The sequence below is a fragment of the Equus quagga genome, chromosome 12 (assembly GCF_021613505.1).
Source record: "Equus quagga isolate Etosha38 chromosome 12, UCLA_HA_Equagga_1.0, whole genome shotgun sequence".
NCBI classification, from domain to species: domain Eukaryota; kingdom Metazoa; phylum Chordata; class Mammalia; order Perissodactyla; family Equidae; genus Equus; species Equus quagga.
The window spans coordinates 101,195,645-101,219,013 of NC_060278.1; the positions used below are offsets into that span (position 1 = coordinate 101,195,645).

At 52.4% G+C, this 23,369-nt stretch overlaps 1 protein-coding gene across 7 annotated transcripts in view; it reads right to left on the reverse strand.

Moving 5' to 3' along the window:
• Positions 1-229: 229 nt before the first annotated feature.
• NFATC2 (nuclear factor of activated T cells 2) overlaps positions 230-23,369 on the reverse strand; it is a 158,071-nt gene continuing 134,931 nt past the window's right edge. For 4 of the 7 annotated variants that reach the window (XM_046679450.1, XM_046679449.1, XM_046679445.1 and 1 more), the window contains exon 10: positions 230-4,691. In XM_046679450.1, coding sequence (XP_046535406.1) covers positions 4,636-4,691 — 56 coding nt within the window. In that variant the 3' untranslated portion in view covers positions 230-4,635. Of the gene's footprint in view, positions 4,692-11,867; positions 11,956-23,369 lie in introns of all 7 variants that reach the window. The other 3 variants (XM_046679446.1, XM_046679447.1, XM_046679448.1) reach the window with 3 other exon arrangements.

Genomic DNA, 23,369 nt, shown 5'->3' on the forward strand with positions numbered 1-23,369 from the left:
GATGCTACTTCTAAAGAGGTACAGAGATGTAGATGACAGGAGAGCTTGCAGTGGAGACGTCAGGGTGATCTTGTGGCTCTGTCACCTTGGGCAGGTGGCTTCTGAGCCCTAGTGTTAGACGTAAAATGGAGAGTACCGACATCACAGGGCTGAGATGAGGAGTAAATGTGCCCGGGGTGTGAGCAGCTCTCTAGAGAAGAAAAGACACAGCAGAGAAGCCGGTGCTTTCAATGGTTTTATTGCTAAACTATCAGGATACAAGCCGTATAAAAATACTTTACATATAGCAAAAATAAACTACATTAAACTGGAGATTAAAAATGTTTTGCATAGGAATGTGATGTATTCAGACTCCTTTAACAGTCAAGATTTTCAAAACCTAAGCCCTCAAGCACCGCCCCATTGGAGAGACTTCTTTCTATTTGTTGGAGAATAATTAGGACATTCTCAACATTTCCTCCCCTGGAGGGCTGTAGAGGCGACGTGGGTAAGTGAGGTTCTTGACAAGATGCTCAGGATGCTGAGGTTCTCCCAACTACAGCCTCCTCCTGCTCAGCCAATCAGAATGCTATAAGTACCTACTCTAGTGGAAACATGATTAGCAACCAATTCATCCAGACCCTGAACTGGGCAGGTGGAGTTTATTCTCATCTGCCAACAGACGCATCAAGGCAAAGGGCAGAGCCTTACTTCCAGCACCCAACACCCCATCTCACTGTCGGAGGGACTTGCTTGTGCCTTACCAATCACCAGAAAAGTTTGTTTTTTAAACAAACTGAGTTAAGACAGTGGTGTTGGCTGTAACTCAAGGCACTCATGAAAGCTGAGGGAAACTGATGTCTGCAATCAGTTTCACGGGACGCTCTTTGCTTAAGCATGCAGTCAGCACACAAAGACACCTGCACTGGCTGCTTGGGCTCCAGGAGATTAATGCCCAAGTCCCAAGCTTGGGAGACCTGAGGTTAAGATGTGTTGGGCACCTGCTAAAAGGCTGTCCCTCCAGACAATGAGTTCAGGGACGTTTCCCCCAGCTTGTCAAGAATGTCACAACCCCACGCCTCTTGTAAACGTGAACAAAAGTGTGAACTGAACCCTTGACGTTCTTTCAATTCCGAACCACAGAAAGCACTTGGAAAGTGTTTTTTGACATGAAAATAAATTCAGCCTCCCTTTAGTCCAGAGTGACAATTAGAACACATTGGCTTCTCATCTGTCGAAATGTGACAGCTCCCACCTTGGCTGAGGCTGGCTTCCTGAGAAGGAGGTCTTGGCTACTGGATGTAAACAAGAAAGGCTTCCCAGTTCTTAGAAGGAACCAACTCAATTCATCCTGGGCTGTGTCTATGCTGGAAAACTCTGGACGTCCCCTGGATAACGCATACAGCTGGGAGCCACCTGGATTCAGTCAGCTCTGTTATCACTAGCCTGAACTCGGGGTTCTGTGAACAGGAACTCTTCTAGAATCACATTACAACACAGATGGTGTGTTAAAATTCAAAATCACCTTCTAGATCTCGTATTTGGGGGTTCTCAGCACTTTACAACACAACTGTCCTCAGTGACAAGATCCAGGCTCAGAGCTGAAGAAAATGAGGAACATTCCCATGAAACGGGTGGTTCCTTCTTCCACAAAGCCAGCCCCCTCCTTTCTCCGGAGATGCGTTCTCCTGGGAGACTGGTGACTAACAGGTGCTGAGGTGGGGTTTTTTTTTTTTTTTTTTTCCTGGAATGATTAACAAATTTTCAAGAATACATCATTTCTCGAGGGGGAAAAAATCATCAACATATATGTAAAAAGAGACACTTAAAAAAAGATTTCTGACCATTTATAAATATTTTCTAATTCCAACAGGGGTGCAATATCTTGAGGACAGATAAAAAGCATAAAAATACAGATAAGAAAATAAAATTTAATAACATACTAATTAATTTGGATGGCTATTATATATTATCAAGCAGCAGTATTTTTGTACAATACAGGAAGGCTTGCAAACTTTGGAAATACACTACATTCAGCGACATGGTAGATTTCTGCTGGAAGTGCTACGTATTTACATCTCCTCGATGTAGCAAGTGCAAACCTCAACCTGAGATCCTTCTACCACGTGTAACACACACAGCCTTACCATTTAGACATCGGTACTTTCTCGTTCTCTTAGAGGATCTTATTGCCTCTTCCCATACTGGAAATATTTCACAAGCAGTTACTCTTGGCAACATTTCCTCCTGGCATCTGTTACTGACAAAACTTTCTTGATAGCTGTCGGTTCCTAGTACACTTTCTCTTGCCTGTTTATGTCTCAAAACTAATGCTTCTGTTTCTCTTTCCTTTGCTATTTGGTATAGTTGTTTATGAAAGTGCTTCCTATAATATCCAGCTAGGATGTCTGAGAAGAAGAGCGTTTGTGTGTGTATTGTACACATACACACATACACATATAAGTACAGGGTTTGAACTACCAGGAGGCCCGTTTCACTAACCTGGTTAGAAGATTGATGAAAATGCGTTAGTCCTTTTTCACCCCATGCACAATGAAGCTGAGCGACTTTGCTACAATAGCAGGAAGGCATTTGGGTAAAACATTCAGATAACTGAGGAAAAGCCAAATTCTCTCATGTGCAAAAGATGGTTCCCAGCCAGGTCAAGCGAGAACGAATCGCTCACCAGACACTAGCTCTTCCCGGGTGAAGCCAACGTGGCTGGAGAGAAAGTCCTTTAGGTAAAGCCGCTTGTACAGCAAACTTTTTATTAGGAAGAATTTTGCCATCCCAGAAGCTTTGCAGGAGCGCTCAACTTCTTACTGGCATTCCGTTTGTTTAAAAGAACTTTGCTAAACTCTGTGCTTGGGGTGGGTGGAAGAGAGGTCCCCTGCTGTTGGGGGGAAATAAATGCTAGGTCTCGACCAAAAGGTTATATACAGGAGGGTGCAACGGCCCCACCGGGGCATCCTGTCCTCTCTCGGGAGCACCAAACACGCCAGGCCATGGTCACCAAGACCTGTGCTCCTGGCCCAGCTCTCAGGGAGGTTCTACTCTGGGTCACCTTGATGAGAAAGCCAGGACTTAGAAAACCCCCAGTGGGCCCTTAACGGCCACGATGCTCTTCTCAGGCCTTCTGCCCAGCAGGTGTGACTGAGACATCACTCTGAGGTCGGCCCGGGAAGAGCGCGAGGGATACCCACGCTCTGTGCCGATTACTGGAGAAGCAGCTGAACTGCTGAAAAAGAGTCCCCGGCTTGTCCTGGGGTGTCAACAAATGCAACAGACACACGTCTGTGTGATAAAAACTCACCTGCCAAGAACTTTGAGGTTTTATTTGTTTGCATCCAAAGGGGAAGACTCTGGAGGACTCTGGGGGTGCCCAGTGGGGAGAAACAACTGGGGTAGAAATCACGAATACCGTACAGCTGGTCTGAGCAGAGCTCATTCAAACTAAGGGATGCGCGGGAGCGCGTCTGCATCTACCCAGACGACTCCTGTGCTGGACGAGGCAGCGAACGCAGACAGGTCATGCGGCCGAGGGGGAGCATTAAATGGGTTCAGGGAAAAACCACCAATGACTTTGGGGCCAAATCCTGAGCTTGAGTGTCCCACTTTGAGCCTAGGCCAGAGAGGAAACTCAGCCCTTTTCCTCTATCACCAGGGAATCGCTCAGAAACACCGAAGCCTGCCAACCACCTCATCGCACACCGTTTCACTTAACAAAAACACCATTTTTTTTTTTTTGGTTGCTTTAGCCTTTCTGCCATTCCTTCTCAAAATTCAATGCACATGCTTGAGATTCTTAACTACTTTATGGGAAAAGCAATCTGGCTGTTAGGAAGAAAGAAAGCGGGAACATCACAAAGCTGTTAGGTTGCAGCGCTGCGGCGGCCAGCGCGCCCTGCCGCCCGGGTACCTGCTCCAGTCCGTGCGCGCTGCGGGGGAAGAGCAGCTGGCCAGCTTTTGGAAGCAGAGAGAAATACAACAATTGTGTACACATGTCATAACTTAACGCCGAGAAGTTTTAACAGGGGATCTCGTACAGGCCAGTTTTGCTTCCGAAGGAGAAAAGTGAAAAATAAAGCTTTAGCTGTGGCCGAGTATAGGCGATGCCCAAGGATGCCGGTCCGGCTTCTCTGCGTTTCTTCAGCCTGGGAGCCAGACTCTTGGGCCCAGTTCTTTGGGTGGGTGGGTGCTCTCTTTGAGAATGCCTGTCCTTCAAAAGGTCCAGGGGCTGTATCTGGGACCTGGAAAAAGGAATGCACGGCTGCCGTTTAATCACAGTGCCCACCTCTTCTGCCCCACCCCAGCCCGGGCCCCCGGGGCTCCGGTCACTCCATCTCGGCGTGGTCCAGCATGCTGTCTTGTTCAGAATGTGTGTTTGATCAGCAGGCACTTAAGGTGTGGATGGGACACCCTTAAGGTCAACCGAGATGCTCTTTGGGATTTAAATCAAAAATCAAAAGGCAGAGTGTTCTCTCTGGTGTTTACAGAGGGAGGTGGCGAGCTCCTGAATCGAGAGTCAGCTTCCTGCCAGAACATGTCCCGCGTGTGGGATCCAGGCCAGGAGACGTACAGTAAAGGGAACAGAGGTGGGGGCAGTGGAAGGCTCCGAGGGGTCAGCTACAGAAGGTGTCTTGCTAATGGCTTCTTCTACGTCTGATTTCTGGCGGGAGGTCCTGAAAACTCCTTCCTGATAATTTCATTAACTACAAAAGAAAAGAGAAAGAAGAGAGAGTCGGGGGCAGTGAGGGGGCACCACAAACACGGATCAGGTTAGCTTTCTAGAACCCAAAACAATCGAGCTACTTCTTAAAACACGTTTTCATTCCCTAAGATAACACATTTGACAATTTTTAACACCAGAAGTGCCTTCCTATGTTGTGACTATTTTTTGTTTCCTGGACGATAAAATCTTCTGCTATGGATTTGTTAGTGAAAATCGCCCAAATGGTAACTTTAAAAAATTGCGGCAGAAATGGAGTTGGGCCCTGGGGCATGTTTTAAGTAACATCCTATCTTTTTTTTAACGCGCTGCACGCTCTCTACTGTAGACTTAACTCCTTCCATCATGATGACATCCAGAAATACCGACTACAGGACCAACACACACTTTCTTGACCCACAGATGTAGAGCTCTCTAAAGAGGGGCCTTTAAAAGAGAGTGCGGGGGGCTGCCGCAGGCACAGACTAGCCATCCATGCAAACACAGCCTCTCAGCACAGCCAGGAACCCTCCCCCCACCCCCCCCCACTGGTGAGGGATCACGTTGTGAGTCTTCCAAAGGAGAAAGTGTCCTCAGTGGGGCTTTGGGAAATTCGGTCACCCTCGACCCCAAAAAGACCCCTGACCCCAGTGGACTTCCTAGCAGGGAACCAAGATGGCAATCCCAGCCACTGGCGTCAAGAAGCGAGCTAGCCTCTCCCATTCGGGCTACCTCTCTAGGGCACTGATTCCTGCCATCAAGGCAGTAAGACCTTAGAATAGGGGCTCTTGCAAAAGGCTTCCTTCCAACAGTCTTGGGAAGAAGTCGCCATCACTGGCAGCCCAGCCCGAGGCGGGGGGGGGGGGGGGGGGGGGGGGGGGGGGGTGTGGACACCTTTGGTTTTGCAGGTGGACTGTGTTCACTGGCCCCCGAGGTGCAGGAGGAGAGGGGCAGAGGCCCTGGGGCCCCAGCAACAGTGGACTAATCTCCCTGTCCTGGTTCTGAGGCTGAATTCTTCCCACAGCCTCCTCATCCGTGGTTTTCTCCTCTCAGCCTCACCCTAAGGTTAGAGACGGACCCTCCGCGGTGAGGGTTAGCTGCTGAGCTCTGCCCCAAGTCTCTCCCCGTTCCAGCGGGGCCCTCCTGGGTCTGGGGTGCTTTTTCCTGGAAAACCCCGGCCACCCCCAGAATAGCAGAGAGAGAGCACAGCTGCGCCCGAGCTGGATAAGCCAGGTGCCACTCGGCTCCCTCCCGACACTGGCGGTATGACTTGGCCCCTCTGTGCCTCAGTTTCCTCGTCTGTGAAGAGGGAATCCCAATAGTGTGTGGCCTCTAGGGCTGTTGTGAGGCTGTCAGGCGTCGATGTCCACACAGGCTCCCAGCATGCACCTGGTGAATGGTGTTCACCGGCGTCAGCTGCAATGGTCAGTGACACCCCCACGCTCTGAACTCAGGGCTGTGTTTTGTGTCAGAAGCCAGTAAGACAGCACTCTGTTCCTCAGTTGCAGGCTGAAGGCGTGTGCTAGGCCAGAGCTCGGGTTCTGGAGCCAGATGGCCAGGGTTAGGATCCCACCTCTGCCGTTTCCTCGCTTGAACGCTGCCTTAGTGATATAACTGCTCTGTGCCTCAGTTTCCCCGTCTGTAAATTGTGTATAAAACTATCACCCTCCTTCTAGGGTTGCTGAGGAGCTAGGATGAGATGATACAAGTGACAAGTTGTCACAGTGCCCAGCGTATAGCGGGTGTGGGCTCATGGAGAAATATGTATTAGAATATGATACATGTATGTGAATGTATGAGAACCTATGTTAGAATAAAAAACACTTCTGAAGAGTGGGAATGGATCCGTAAATAAGAACTCAGGATGAGTTCCTATATTCAGCTAACCAGCATTAACTGGGCACTTACTGTGTACCAGGCACCAGCTGACTCCCAGGGGCCCTAAACCAGGAAGCAAGGAAGAATGGCAGCCCCCAGCCCCTCTCTGCCACCGACTGACCCCCTGCGCCCCCTGCCAGGCCCTGTGTGAGGGGGGGGGCCCAGTGAAAGCAGAGGGGGTGCAGTGGGGGCGGTCAGCGCAGCTTCACGCGGAGCTTTTCAAAGCCCGGATTCGGAAAGGCTTCCTGTTTTCTCGACCTGGGAAACGAGAGGAGTCGATCCTCAGTGGAAACTTTCCACAGCCTCGGCTTCTAAAAATAGCCGGTGGGCAGAGATGCTGGCAGTGCAGCCCTCACGGAAGGGTCGTTTCCCTTCTCTGCGCTTGCTCGGTGCTGCGGCGGGGGCGGGGTGGGGACACGGACGCCGGGCGACCTGTCAAGCCCACAGAGCCTGCTTTCGCCTCCCTGTGCATGAAAACAGTCCTGGTTCCCGAAAGCTGCTTTCGGGCAGAAGCAAATAGCGGCATCTGGAAAACGCAGCGAGTGCTAAGCACTCAGACCTCACGAGGCCGGGGCGGGCAGGCGGCTGTGCAGGGAGGCCCACTCGGTCCCCACTGAAACCTCTCTGGGTAGAGGAAGCTTCTCTTTCTGAAACCTCACAGCTTGCTCCCCTGGTTGTGAAGGAGGAGAAAGTTCCAGTTCAGAAACGCCAGCTGGGTGGTAGCAACTCCAGTGCAGCCACCGCAGCCTGAAAACGGGCCGATCACTTCCATGACGTCCACCATGCAACCTCTCCCTTGGTCCTTCCCCATCTTTTGTCCTTTAGGAGGAGGGTCTGCCCACTCAGCCCTGTCGCCACCTCATTCTCACATTTTCAGTCTCTCCAGCTCGCTCTGCCCCTCTGCATGCCTAAGACCCCCCCTTATCCAAACACTCCGCTCTGGGCCCATCCTTGACCTGCCTCCGTAGAGCCCTGGCGATCTGGTCCTGCCCCTGCGGTGACCTCGCCTCTTGCCACCCTCCCCCTCTCTCACTGCACGCCAACCACAACGGCTTCCGTTCTGCGCTCGGCCATGCCCAGCTCGCGCCTCACAGCCTCTGCCCTGGCTGCTCTCCTTCCTCCCTCACTTCATTCAAGGCTCTGCTCATACACAGTCTCCTCCTCTGGGAAGCCTGCCTTGGCTGCAACCTGCAGTTCCCCTTCCCAACACAGCTGTGCTGCTCTGGCAATCTCCTCCCCTTACCAGCTCCGGGCAATTCAATGGCTGGTGCTCCATCTGTGCTCTTGTCTCCCCGCTGTATCCTCAGCGCTTAAACAGCGCTGTCGTACGTGGGAAGTACTCACTAACACGTATGAATGGATGGGAAAACAGAAGCTCGGAAAGGAGTTCAGGAGCTTCAGGTGACTGCCAGCACTGGGGTCTGCCCCCGGGTCTGCTCCGAGGTCTGAGTACTGAACGACCGTTCTGTATTATTACCACCAACATTTTATTCATTCCACAGATCTTCTGAGCATCTATCCTATGCCAGCTTCTGCATCTTTCCTCCCACCTCTTCCCAAATTGGGCCACGTGCAGTTCTCAAAATAGCCCCTCCCCGAACACCACCTTCTCTGGACGCCATGTCATTCCTACCATGGGGCCTCCACTCCCTCCAGAAGCAAGTAGTGAGTTCGCAGAATGCTTTGCTTGCCCCTCCTGCGCCAGATTGTTTGAGTCACCCATAGCCCTACCGTACCATGCACACAGCAGGTGCCCAACGCATGCATCTCAGTCCACCACAAGGACCCCACCCCACCAGCCTCGACCTCTTGGTTTAGGGAAGCTGATTTTCCTCTTTCATCCAACTGACAAATGGGTTGTTGGTCACCTTTCTCCACACAGGAATATACGCCATTCATATTTATTGAGCGCTAACTAAGCGCCAGACACTGGACTCAGCACAAAGTTACTTCTCACACCAAACCTCGTGTTACAGATGGGAGATGAAGACAGGCAGTCACTTTCCACAGCAGGTGAAGGGAAGGGGTCAGGATTTGAGCCCGGGGCCATTTCACTAACCCGTGTAGCCATTGACACTGTGTGGCTGCACAAGTGGTAGAGAGACTGTGCTGTGAAGTTCCGGGGCCCTGCGATCCTCGGCGTCTCTCAGTGTGAGCCAGGAGAAGGCAAGGGCAGCCTCTGCTACGTCAACAGCAGAGGCAGCCGGGTGCCTGGTGGTTAAGGTGGTCACTGAGCATCACTTTCTCACAACAGAATTGGGGCCAGTGGTGTTGGGTCTGCCACACGCACCTCTGACCTTTTATTACCCTTAGAGGGAGGCACTGTGATGAAAACACTGATGAACTTGTTTACAACCTCAGGGTGATTTCTAAGCCTGACAACTAAGGCTGAAACCAGAAAGGAAAAGATGGACAGATTTCAAGTTGTTTCTCTTTAAAACTTTAAAAAAGAAATCTGTGATATAATATTTCCAGAATATATGACAAAGGATCATTCATATACAAAGAGGTGTTACAAATAAGAAAAAATATAATTCTTCTAATAAAAATGGCTGCAGTCATAAAAAGAAGAGAATCTTCTTTTCAGATTCAACAAACCTCTTCTGTACGGGACCAGATAAAAATATTTTCAGTTTTGTGGGCTATATGGCCTATTACTCAACTCCTCAGCTCTGTGTTTTTTAGCAAGAAAGCAGCCATAAACAACATATGAGCAAATGGGCATGGTTGTATACCAATAAAACTTTATTAACCAAAACAGGCCAGGGGCCAGAGTTGGCCTGAGTGATGTCGTTTGCTGATCAATGGCAAAAACGGAAAGGAAAGCAGAGTATTTTCTTCAGCTACTTTTTGGGGGTGGCCATCTGGGGAAGCCAACACCTCTTACTAGCATTGTTCACCAAACCATTCTGGGTTGACTTAGTGTTAAATTTCTAAAAACTGAATTGATGGCTGTTAGCATCCCACTCTGCCCCGGGAATTTTCTGGTTCACTCGAAGGCTCAGACACCTGCAGGCCACCTCCCTTCCAGCCCAGCTGAGAGGTTCTCCAGCTTCAGCTTGCAGGAGGATGGCTGCTCAGGGTTACACACAGCAAAGCACACGGACAAACTTTAGGTTCAATTTAAGAGACTTTCAAGGATGATTTTGACTGTAGGGCTTTTCCCCTTAAAGGCTGACTTGGGAGCTTAATCCTCTGAGATGAGAAAGAAGCAACAGGAAGGAGAGGATGGGCCCCCTCCCCGCTTCTCTCCCAAACCTCAAGCATGTTTTCTAGAATTCGGTTAGACCATGTGCGTGCCCACTGGGGCCTGAGGGCCTGGGGCCAGCCTCAGAGGCCACTCCTCAGGCTTGGACCGGATTCGGGGAGGCTGTGCGCTCTAGGCCAGCTCAGAGCCTGAGACCACAGGGGGCGTAGGGCCCACCCGCCACCCTCCTGCGTGCGCACCTCGCTCAATCCACTGCCGAGACCCACGTGTAGGGCAGGAGGTGACGGCTGGACCCCAGGACGGCTGAAGCGGAGAGCACACGAGCTGCTCTGGGGGCACTTCCAGCCCAGCTGCTCTGACGGCCAGGAGTGGACTCCAGGCCGAAGCTGATCTCAGAGCAAGAGGCCTGTTTTCCCCATGAGGAGTGGAAGGGGCTGGGAAGGGAAGGTGGGCACAGGCCCGGGACGGTCCCCTATGACTTTGGTATCAGGGCTCTGCTTGTCCCCAGCTAAGGATCTTCCCAGCCTCTCATCCTCTCCCAGCCGTCCCGCATGCCTGGGGGCGGGGGGTGCCTGAGAACCCTGGAGAGGAGCTTTCCAGAGGGGCCAGACTTCAAAAGCTCAGTGAAAAGGACAAAAATCCCTCCGACAGGCCTGTAGCCCAAAGCCGTGGGTGGGCTGAAGAGCCCCTGATGGGCGCCCTGAGGGCCTGAGCCAGCTCGCCCAAGTTCCCAGGCCCCGCGAGGTCAGGAGCACCGCCAAGTTCTTACATCAGGGAGGAAGGAAGCAACTGAAAAAGGCCCTTTGACCACTTCTCTGAGCGGCTTAGACTCTGGGCACTGAGATTTCAGTCGCATTTTTGTTGTCTTGATTCCTGGGAAGTGAAGCCCTCGGGAGGGAGTCTCGCACCTGGTGGGCGTCCAGCAAATGTTCGCTGGTATTACTGTTGCCTTTGATTGCTGACAGTGTTGAGAGTCCCTGTTGGAGAATGTGCTAGAGAAACCCTCCCCTAGAAGGCTCCCGCTGATGCCGGGAGGTGTTGGCAGGCCCCGCCCACTGGAAACACGCTTCTGGGATGTCAGCTCTGCTGTGTGTGCTAATGCGCGTGGCTTCTGCTGGTTATTTTCACTGGGTTTTCAGAGTGCGCCATCAGTGTGATGTAATGAGCCCGCTTTCACTAAGGACCATTCAAAAGCCACAGCCCAGCGAGCTGGGCAGACGGCAGGAGGCAGGCAACCCAGCAGTCCCGAGGCTGGCTGGTGGGCACTTAGTCCAATCAGAGCGTGCCGAGGATTAAATAACAGCTGAGGCACAGGAAGGTCAAGTGACATGCACACTGTCCCACGTGGAGTCTATACCCAGAGCCCCCGACACCTGCGCTGGCCCAGAATCCAAGTCAGTTAAGGTGGATCGGCTGTCTGAAGTCAGGGGAGGGGCTCCGCTGAGCTCAGCGGAAAAACCGCGGCTCCACCCCAGTTCCAGCGGCTGGTTTCACAGCCAGAAACCAGGCAGCAGGTTCAGGCTTTCCCAAGTGCACAGGAGAGCCCCTGGGAAGAGCTGGAGCTTCGAGGCAAGGAGATCAAAACCAGAAATCACCCAAGCACAGGGCGCTCCTCGGGTTTTCTGATCTGCCTGCTCTCTCTCATTCCCCAAGGCGGAACCCCCCACCATTGACAGAGAACCTGCCTTAGCGGGATACGCCAATCAAAGTCTGCAAAACCAAGAAGGAGCTGGTACAGCGCAGGAGCAGAACTTAAATGGGGTGGACGTGGCATTGCTGCGTTCTTCCTGAGACGCACGGATGGGGCCCTGGGAGGGCATGCAAATTCCCAGAGCCTCACCCCCCTTCTCCCCGCCCCCACCTTGAGCTCTGGCCTCACAGACTCAGAGACTCTCGGGAGGGTCCCCCAAGGGTGTCCACTTCAGAAGTGGTGGGGCCCAGCCCTTAAGAGCAGGAAACGGTGTCTGTGAGGATGGTTAGAAAACGAGGAAAGAGGGCCTCCAGGTTGTAAAGTTTTCTTATACGAAAAAAAAATGTCAAGTTAAGGAAACACACAGCTGGAAAACAACAGGAGAGGCAGAAGATCTCAATTACCTTTCACTCTGATTTCTCGGATCAAAGATCACAGTCATTCTGTTTCATAATATGTTTTGTATCCAGCTAAGGTGTGTGTCTATCAGCTCTGAAAAAGATTTGCAAAACCATTTTTGAGAAGAAAAATCACCTTCGACCTCTATTATGCTTCCAACTCATGCTAACACCATCCCTTTAATGAAATCTCTCTTAACCCCGGGCCACTCGGAACCCAGGGCAGATCTTAACCCTCTGGCTGTAGTTTAAGCCCAAATTCTGTATCATCATAACATTTGCGCCAGAATTAACCCAAAACCAGAGTAATCATCACTGAGATGAGGGGCTCTGTGCAAAGAGGTGGGGACCTGAGGTGAAAGCCCATCGGCGAAATTCTAGTGGGATTTCTGGTTTTTCTAAGCTGGACAAAACAAGCTTGCCCCACTGCTGGTATGTCATGGACTTTCAAATCATGGCCACGCAAAAAGAGAAAATAAAAACGCTGGCTTCCGCTGCAGCCAAAGACAGTCAGGATCCACTCAAATGGGATCCTCGCTCAGGCTTTTACAAACGCTCAACTTGACCGCCTCCTTCCTTCCTACTAGACGCGCAGCCTCAGCGGGCACGCAGATCAAGACTGCACATGTCTCCTTGGTTTTTTGGTCAAGAACGAAAAATCTTACTATTTTTTACAACCCCTGACCAATCAGAGCAGGGAAGGCGTTTAAGAAGGAGACATGAGCGGTCTCTCTACAAGCCATTCTGTGATACCACACCTTCTCTTCGACTTTAAGTAACAGTGAACTCCCCTCTATGGCTGTGTCAGCCCCACAGCGTTCCAGACACTTCTTCTCTCCATCTCCTTTGAATGGGCAAATCACAAGGCTGGAGTCTGTTTTGAGAGCCCGACATAGAAACCTCTTCTGGGCTCAATTTCCAGCAGGCAGTGACCCAGTTTTCACTCCACGTAGCTTTATTAGCCTCGGTAAGTAAACCAGGATGCTCTTTCAGGAAAAGATGTGAGCTCTCTGAAACCTCAGCTCCAAAGCAGAGAATGCGCATTAATGAGATCTTTCCAGCGCTTCCGCACTTACAGGCCTGAACTCCCAAAGGCTGGGCTCCAGCAGGGCTGTTTTGGTTGGGCTTGGGTGGGGTCTGTCACAGGCTGCTGCAGCCTAGGACGAAATAAGCACCTCCCCTCTCGGCCTCAGGAGCGGCTGTAAACACAGTCCGGACCCGTGTTTCAGGCCATCTCCTGAAGCAAAAAGGTCCACTCCCCAAAATTCCAGGTGCCCGCGGCTCTAAGGCCTGGCCTGTCTCTTCTATGCATTGACTTGTTGCAAACCCACGAGCAGAAGGCACTGTCAGATCACTCACTCGGGGCCTTAAAATAGCGCCTGTACCCCGACAACGGCCCAAATGAATGTCTTCCATCCAGCCCACCTCCTGAAATTCGGACTTAGCTATCTAACTGCCCACTGGGCGTCTCAAACTTAAATGGCCAGAACCAATGTCCTGGTCCTCACTGCCGCCACCCAGCCCTGTGCCTGCAGTTCCCGTCATAGGAAACACACTCCCTTCTTCCGGTTGTCCAGGTCAATCTTGGTCACAGCCCACATCCCCTCCATATGCAAATGCTCCTGGATCTACCGTCAAAATATATCCGGAAACTAACAGCCTCTACCACCTCCTGTCTACATCGCTGCCCGGGCCCCCTCCAGCTCCCTGCCTCTGTGCTGGGGCCCCGGGTGGCCCCCCCAAACAGCAGGTGGTCCTGTCGGAAATTAAGGTAGGCCATTTGGCTCAGTGGTTACTCCTAGAAAAGACAGCTCCAAGGTGCTGTGATGGCCAAGATGTTTTCACTTTATCCACATCTACTCACTCAAGGAGCCTTTAGTAGGTATCAGGAGGCACGCACAGCCCCAAGGTCACATCCTTGGAGCAGCGATCCAAAGTGAGGTGGAACCCCAGGGACCAGCTGGCCAGGACACGGGGCCTTGGACAATGGGTCTCAGTGGACCCAAAAGGCCGGAACTCAAGTGGCCAAGCCCGGCTCTGCCTCCACGCCCCGCCCCTCGTCAAGAGTTCAGAGAATTCATGAAGCGCCAAGCTGATGGGTTTGTCTGCGGCCTTGTAGGTGCAGCTTCCTGTTTAGTCATGAAGTTTCGCTCCTTCATTGTCTGTTTCTTGGTTGAAGAGAGAGGCAAAAGAGGCAGAGGAAAGGCCTGTTTTAATTCAACTAAGACCCCAAATGCAACTCGAGACCCAGCCCCCACCAACCATCCTCCTCCGCAGGCGACTGTTTACATGTCCTGTTTAATCCTCACAGCTGTCTCGGGGGGTTGGTGGCGTGATGTCCATTTCTCAGGTCAACCTACTGAGGCAGAGAAAGATGGAGTGACTTGTGCAGCAGCAGCCCCCTGGCACTGGGCAGAGCCAAGATGTGGCCCCAGGCCAGGGCCTCCCACATTCGGAAGATCTTCAGGCTGCTCTGGAACTGGGTTAAAATGCAGATTCGCATCAGAAACGCTTGGAACAAAAGCTCTGTCAGTACATCTGTGTAAGCCTCACAGCCTCTCACTGAGCCTCAGTTTCCACACAAAATGGAGATAAGAACATCTCCTTGGCATGGTTTCTGTGAGAATCAAATGAGATGATACAGCTGGCTTGTTGGCAGGTGTTTATTAACTCTGCAACATGGTCCCTTAAAGAAGAAAGATGGAAGAGCGAGAGAAAAAGATGAGGAAGGAGTCCAAGACGAGTCCAAGACAGTCCTCTCCTGTAACCAAGACCACAATTCTATTTCCCTCCGCATTTAAACAGGAAGTGAGTTCCACTGATCCGTGTGACTGTTCTGGTCAGTTGTTAGTGACATGGAGGTGGACATCAAGAGTTACCGTACGCTACCCAGGTAACACCTACAACCCTCCCTAAGACAGGGTCCTAGAATCACTGCCCCATTTGTTGTCTTTTAGGAGGCTAGAGCTGAAGACATACACAGCGATGTTGCGTTTTTACAACCCTAGGCATAAATCCATGGATCGCCCCACTAGTCTGTGGATTAGATGATAATTTAGGTTATGGAGTGGAAGTGGTTCACTGATTAATTGACATTGATCATTGACGTGAAAGCACAGGTGTCAACAGATAAAATACAGAAAAAAACACAGACCCAAGAATCTGTCACCTTGACAAATTAATAGAACCAGCTTCCAGCCTTCTGAGGGCACAGGCAAGCGTCTTCAAAAGAGATGGAGCTGGACGGGAAGGCCTGTGTGCATCTGTGTCATGGAGCTGACGGGAATTAGCATGGTCTAAGGTATGTTCCGTGTGATGGGTCTACGGTGAAAGTACTGCTGTCCCTCCAGCCACTGCAGAGCACGCTCCCTTCTCTATTCTCCACTTGGTCCACGTTCTCCAAGCTAAGCTGTCCTACAAGGCAGCACTAGCCTACTGTCCCCTCAGCCGAGCTGACCCCTCTTCCTTGTCCTCCCCTCCCGTTCGGCAGCACTTCTTCTGACTCCAGGCAGCTGAGCTGCACCTCTCCTGTCAAGCAACCACAGCTCCTCCGGTAGCGACCACAGGCAGGAGTGTGCTCTGAGCAAACCGCGGCTTGTTTCCTGGTCCTTCCGCCGTTTCATCGCGGCCTCGACCCCAAACCTCTGATGCAAAGAGGCATCAGCCACAAAGCCAGCACGGCAAAATAAGTTGCTTTTTCTTTTTTAAACAAAACAGAAGCAAAAGAAAAAGAAAAAGCACTTGTTACTCCCCCGAGTTGACATTCGGGAAAGAAACAGTGATCCAAACCCACAAGTCAGCCCGTGACCGCAAATGAGATGATAAAATAAATACCTCACTGTTTGGGAAGCCATCTTTCTCTTTGGGGGTTGGAGGAACAAACCAAACATTTACGTTACAGCATTGAGTTTATTTATCCTTGTTTATCTGTGAGAGATGGCACGGAGGCTGGGGGCAGGGGTCAGACCCTCCGGGGCAGCAGCAGGTGGAAGCCTGGAGCAGCAGGAAGCGTTCCCCTCCTCAGCCACCTCCTCAAGTCACAGAACCACACAGAACTTCCTCGTGGCCTCTCGGAGGAGCTCCCGACCCCCCTGCCCACCTCACGAGACATTTCCTTCAACAACCAGCAAGGCCCTGCTCCCAGAGAGGATTCACTGGGTGGTCACTGAATCGTCCAGCCCGGCCTCCACCTCACCTTCCCATAGATTCACTTTCTGGGTCATTCGATGCCTTCCCACAAGATGTCACGACCAGCTCACAGCACAACCCCCGCCCCCCAAAAAAGACAACCACACCCCCCACACACATTTCCAAAGCCCACGTCCTGTAAGGAGGCCCCCTGGCCCTTCACGACCCCTCCCACGACACCGTCCCCTCTGTCTTGAAATTCCCCTCCCCAAGAAGGTTTCAACACGTCCGCCTCCCTCCTGAGTCCCTGAGCCCCGTTCGTCGTGAGAACTGACTGGCCTGCAGACTGACTCCCCAGAAGTGTAGGCCTGTCCCCACGTGCACTTGGCAAGCCCTGGCCACGGGGCCCAGCCCTGGGCAAGCCACCCCCCCCAACACCAGCCTGAGGAGGGGGAGGCAAGTGCCGGCTAGCCACCCTCCACCTTCACCTTCCACCCTCCACCTTCCAGGCTCAGCCAAGGGCTTGTGGGGTGAGTGACAGCAAAATAAGCCAGGACCCCCCAGGCCACCCAGCCCCGCTTCCAGGCTCACAGGCAAGAGAAACCACTAGCTGCCTGGAAAGAAATTCCACCGGGTCCGAGCAGGGATCAGACCCAGCCCTAAATTCCTCCAAGTGACTCAGGCCCTGCCATGGCGCTGCGCTCTCAACTCAAAGGCTGTGAGTGTGCATGCGTGTGTGACACGACCCTGGGTATCCCTAAAGGACGTTAACTCTCCCAGGATGTGCAGACAGAGCCCTAACCCCACTCTTGGCCCCTTGATCAGAATTTCCACCTGCACAGCCCCTGCTGTGGACGGAACGATGTCCCCAAAACTGCTCTGTTTGAGGCCCTAACCTTCGGCTGGATGGTATTTGGAGAAGGGGCCTTCAGGAGGCAATTGGGGTTAGATGAGCCACGAGGTGGGGTCCTCATGCTGGGTCAGTGCCCATAGAGAAGAGACCCTGGAGCTGGTTTGCTCGCTCGCTCTGCCACATGGCAAGAGGCGTCCCTCTGCGGCAGGCCCTCACCAGAAGCCGACCACGCTGGCCCCCTCATCTTGCACTTCCGGCCCCCGGAGCAGTGAGGACACTGATTTCTGTGGTTTAAGCCCCCCCCCATCCATGGAAGTCTGACATGGAAGCCTGAGCTAAGACAGCCCCCTAAGCACCATTCAGCCAGAGCACATTCCCCTCCAGCATCTGCCAACGAAGCAGCCCAGGGGAAGTGACCAGCCCAAGGTCCTACAGCTGGTCTGTGGGGGTCCCAGGGTTTGAACAAGGAGCAGCCGTGGCTCCTATGGCCCCACGTCCCCGCCACACCCTCAGATGGTCCGGCTTCGTGCCGGGAAGGCCCTGCTCTCTGCTCTGCACCTGAATCCTGTCTCTGTCCGCATCCAGCCTCCAGCGCAGCCTGGGCTCCTCCCCCAACAGCCCCTCTCCTTCCCCACCCTCCGCCCAGCTCACACGCAGCCTCTCTGTGTCGGGGGAGGTTGCATGTGTCTGAGGGTGGGGGCCACGGACCGCTGGGTGCAGGAGCTGGGGATCGGGTGAGCGGCTCACAGCCGGCGGCAGAGGCGCAGGGAGCCAGACTGCTCAGATCGGGATCCCAGCCCGCCGCGTCCTCCGAGGACTGGAGGGGAACTCTGGCCCGCTCTGCACCTCCCCTATAAATGTGGGCAATAATGATGCCAACAGTTTTAGAGGGAATGTTCATTTCAGAGGGAATCAGTGAGTCAAGACAGGGCTGGGGCTTCAGACAGTGGGTGGCACATGGTAAGCACTTCACAGTCATGGAAGGAATGTGAGCCAATCGTTCAGCTTCTTGAGCCTCAGTTTCCCCCTCTGTAAAATGGGACTAATAATGTGTCTCCAGAAAGATGTGCAGTGGAGACAGCTGGCACCACGCCAAGCTAACAGTGTTCGCGGCTGTTCTATTACTGTTGTTACTAGGTACTAGCCCACCACACAGGACATCCGGTTAACAGACTGAATGGACCGGACAGGAGCCAACCCCCTCACCAGAGCACTTTCACCTTGAAGCTATTTCTGCATTGTGGAGTGGGTGGGTCTGAGGTCGGCCTGCTCTCAGAGATGCATTTTCACATCCTGCAGAGAGGGGGCCCCTCCCAGGTCCCCGCACTGTGTGCTGGCTGCACTGGGCCGGCGATGTGCAGAGCAGGCCTCTGAGTCACCAGCACTCTGCAAACCAGAGGCCCCCGGAAGCCAGCCCAGGCAGCAGGCCCGTACAGCCCCAGCCACCCAGACATCTTACCAGCAAGACCTCGGAGTTTACAAGAAAAATGCCGCATGGTGTCCCAAACTGTCCCCAGCTCTCGGGATGAGTAAACATGGCAGTTCTGAGACTCTGGTTTCGAGTAAGAAGCCGAGGTGCTAACTGGGAGGAGGGCATGTCGTTGGCAGATGGGGAGGGCAGAGCAGCCTGCAGCCAAGAAGGTGCCAAGCCCCGAGGAGGCGGAGGAGGTCCTGAGCTAGCCTCCAGGGAGACACACCCACCCTATGCTGGTCAAGCAACACACAATATGTCACGTCCCCAAACTCAGCTTTCTAGGCCTTAATCCCAGCATCCTCCTCCCAACCCCCTCCACCATTAGACTTCATGACTCAGAAATCCAAATCCACACGCAGCAGGATTCCCCAGGGGCCAGGGGCAGGGCCTGAGGGCAGAGGCGGAGGGCTGCTCCTCCAGGCCTCGACACGGGATGCCACTTGGAAAGACGGGAGGCAGGTGGCCCAGTTCATCTCCACAGTTCCTAAAGGACATGTGTGTCCAGCCCAATGCACAACATTTGGTGGACACTTTCTATGAGGCCCCATGCCTTCACATTTACGGCGCATCAACAGATCCAGTGGCATGCGCCAGCTTTCACAGCAGCTTAGCATCAGACGATCAGGGTGGACCCCGCAGGTACGTGAGCATGGACACAGCCTTTCAGTGGCAAATGGTTGCCATGGTGATGGATCTTGTTTTGGGGAGAGAGTAGCATGGCTCAGGCTACAAGGACGCTGTATCTTGAAGCCCACCACATTGTAATGTCAACCCCTCCCGGGGTTGTAACAGCCCTTCGAGGGCAGGGACCTCATCTCTCGCTCACTGCCACATCCCCGGCACCCAGGACAGAGAGCACAGCCCGTGCTCAGCCAAAATTTCATGGAGGAATGGCTGAGCGAACGAATGAAACACAAACCCCTAACTGACTGGATTTAACCAGAATTTGCCCAGTGAGGTCTGGCTTTTAATGGTCTCCAGGAGCTGGTCTGAGACCCTAGTGGGAAGTTGTTGGCCAAGCTGACGGTAGTTGGACCAGAGAGGACAGGGCAGAATGGGAGCCCTGCGTCATCAGCAACACAACAAGCGAGTGCCAGCCACGTGCACCGCCCTGTACCCTCAGCGAGTCTCTTGGCCTGTCCTGTTCCTGGGGCCTTGAGGCTATAGAGTTAGGAGAACGGAAAAGCACACTGCATATATTTATTTAACCTTCACAGTAACCCCACGAAGTAGGATAGTGACTGTCCCTATTCTCCAGATGACAAAACTGAGGCAGAGAGACAAAGTAACATAGCCAGGTTATTCAGCTACTAAGTAGCAGAGCCTGGATTCAAACCTACACAGTCCGGCTCGAAGTCCCGCTCGAGCAACCTGAAGATGGAAATTCTTTTGCAATTGACATCTGGCAACCAGAACCTGCTTCTCTGAAGGCAGCTCTGAACAAAGGCTGGTCCTCGGGAGACACTGGCTTTCATCAGGGTAGAAATCACCCGTACAGTAAGCCAAGAAAAAAGGGGGTGAGCTAACATCGATGCTGCTCACTCTAGTTCACCAGGGAGGATGAGAAGAAGCAGCAGGGTGGCTTGGCCCCTCGGGACCACTGTGCCAAGCCCGGGGTAGAGATCTAAAAGGTGAGGTGAGGCCAGGGTATCCAAGACTGAAGACAGAGCCACTGCCTGGCGTTCAGGGAGAGGCGGCGGCTTCCCCAGGTGTGACTGGACGCTCCCCGCTGGCTCCTGTTGGCAATATTCTCCAGCAGGAGAGGAACACTTCAGCTCACTCCCCATAAAACCATCACAGCCCGTGTTTCTAGACCTAAGGGAATCCAAGCCTTCCGTGTGTCAGTCTGATTCTGGCCTGGGGCTCTGGCGGCCATCTGCAGGGCACACAAAGCACCCTCCCTTCAAAGGAAATATAACTCTCTTAGCCTCCACTGTCAGGAGCCTGTCTGATGGGGAAATCCAAGTTATCCCAGAGGGTGACGGGTGAGTGGCTGCCAGACCACAACCATCCACAGCAGAAGCCTGGGTGCCACGGACACCTGCTGGCCTCCTAGTGAGAAGTCTGTTTTGATGGACTTTCCTGAACCACCAGCCAGCACCCACCTGCTGCTGGCACCCAGGGATCCCACTCGGCCTCAGGAAAGGCCACTCCTTTAAGATCGAAGATCATGCACTTCTCTTCCTCACTCTCCTCTAGTTCCCCAGCCTTCCACCTACTCTCTCAACACAGCAAGCACACTCACACCCCAGGGCCTTCGCACTTGCTGTTCTCTCTACCTACAATGCTCTTTCCCTAGATGTTTGCAAAGCTCTCTCATTGAGATCCCTGCTCAAATGTCACCCCCTCCAGGATGCTTCCCTTCCTGGAACAGCAAGCCTTCACGCCACCCACCACTCTCTCTCCCTTCCGCTCTGTTTTGCTTTTTCTCAGAGCGCTTGGCTCCACCCGGTTTCTCACTTGGGCTTAGACTGTGAGCTCGATGAAGGCAGGGACCCCAGGCCTTTCTGCTGACTGCAGCGTCCCTAGCAGAGAGCAACAAATAGTTACTGGATGAATGAATGACTAAAGGAAAGAAGGGACAAATGAGTGAACAAACCCTGGTTCCGAGAAGGGGCAAGCCAGCGCTGACTTCATTGTGGCAAACACGGAGTACTGTGATGCTTGTCTCTGTAGAGCAGACTCCGAAAGAAACAGCGAGAGATGGTACTTTGCTGTCAGAAGGGAGAAGCCAGCGTCTCTGAGCTTTTGGTCACATTGTCACCTGCCTGTCTCCTTCTCTGACTAGTGGAATCCTGGCTCAGATGGCCCACGAGGTCCAGGCCCCCCAGGGCGCCTGGCACCAAGCGTGACCCGCAGCGGGTGTATGGAACCACACAGCGAAGGGGGTTGGGACAAGCACTACGGAATCTGGAGCCCTAAACCTTCATTTTCCACTCAGTCCAGCTTAAAGGGGGATAAATCGTTTCTCCATTTGTGAACATCTCTATTCTGAACCCATTTCATACGCCCACTGGGCCCTGGCTGGAAACTGCCCGTGAAAGGACCTGTGGGAGGCAGGTTCTCAGAGCAGCAGATCCTCCGGAAACCAGAGACGCTCAGAGATGGGAGAGTCAGCCTTTCCGACCCAAGCGCTCCAACCTCTCAACCCTGGGCTCCAGCCCCTGAGGCCCCCAAACTCCGAGGAGGGACGTGGGTGGTGGGGCCATCGCGAGCTCGTGAGGCGCATCCCAGGCCATGTGGCAGGGTCGGTGGCTGGGCACAATGGCAAGCCCCCGTGAGAGGTGGCTCGACCTTTTCTTCTGTTACGAAAGGTGACCTTGAACAGGTTCTAGAAAAACTCCACAAAACTCAATATTGTACCATGTCCGTTTTCCTCCATTTGAGCTAGAGGTGCAATGATCTGAAGTTGATCTAAAGATGCAGTGCCCCTCTGTGGAGCCTGATAAGCTGACTCTAATGTGTCCACAGAAAAGCAAAAAGCCAAGAAAAGGCAAGCCACTTCTGGGGAATAACAAGCTGGTGAACGCACCTAGCAGAAATCAGTAATATCTACGGAGCCGCTGTAATTAACTGCTGTGGGGGGCACTCTTACCTAGGGGACAAGAGAGACCAGGAAGAGGCATGGAAGTGGTATTTATGACTGTGATGGACTGATGACAGTGGAGAAAGATGGACTTCTCAATAGACGGTCCAGGATGACTAGTAATCCATACGGAAAATACTGAAATTGGAACCTTACCTCCAACGGGACACAAAAATCAATTCCAGGTGGATCACAAACTTACGGTGAAAGGTAAGACTATAACACATTTGGAAGACAATATAGGAGAAGCTCTGTATGACATTAGGGTAGGAAAAGATTTCCAAAACCAGAACTCCAGACTGGAGCAGCATCACAATCGCGTGGAGGGCTTATGAAACAGATTGCCGGGCCCACTCCTAGTGTCTGAGTCAGCAGGGCTGAGGCAGCGCCCAAGAATTTGTGTTGCTAACAAGCTCCCGAGTGACACCGTGGCTGCCAGTCCGATGACACATTTTGGGTAGCACCATCCCAACCCAGACTCAAAAAGCTCAAACCTTTCAGAAAATAAATTTAACTACAATTAAAAGTTTCTGTTCGTCAAAAGATACCATTTTATACACGTGAGCTATGCAAAACAGTTTAGAAGTATTACAGTATCAAACATTGGGAGGACGTCGAGCTGTGCAATTCCTTCCATGTGCTGAGGACTATAAACGGTACTGTTGCCCTGGAGGATGATTTAGTGCTGTCTACCAAAGCGGCAGACGCGTATGCCCAGTGACCAAGCAATTCCACTTGCAGGATCACCCTACAGAAACTCCTCTGCGCGCATACAGCAGAAATAGAGAAAGACCATTCCAGAAACTACTGTCTATAACAGCAAAGGGGAAAACCTGGCAACAAGCAAATGTCCACCATCAGCAGAATGGATAAATGAGCTGCAGAATGGAATACTACAGAGGAGAAAAAAGGAAAAGATACAGCTACAGCAAAGACAAGAAATGAATCTCAAGAAGAGAATGGAGGAGGAAAAAGCAAGTTGCAGGAAACTTCTTACAGCATGATTCTATTTACGTAGAGTACAGAAGCATGCAAACTCAAAAACGTGGTAAAACTATATAGAAAAGGAAGTGACAAACACAAAATTCAGGACATCACTCTACGGTGGGAGCAAAGAGAATGCATTCAAAATTACACGCTCGATCCAGGCATCCAGCATCATGCTGAGAACATCGCAGAAAAGCGACCAGCAGGCCCCTCGCACCTCCTCACGGAGGAACATACCACCACCTACGGAGGTGGTCTTGCCAAAAACACCAAAATGAATCTGATCCAGCTTCTATCTCACTACCGACTTACAGGAAATACTGGGGCAGAGCAACACGTTTAGATGACACCACGGGGCTGCAATCAGCAAAACCCAGACTTTGCAAACTGCCTGGCTTCTTCAAGTAAAGACGGCCTGAGGACAAAGATGCAGGGGGCACGGACAGATGAAAGAAACAGGAAACACATCCTGACACCAAC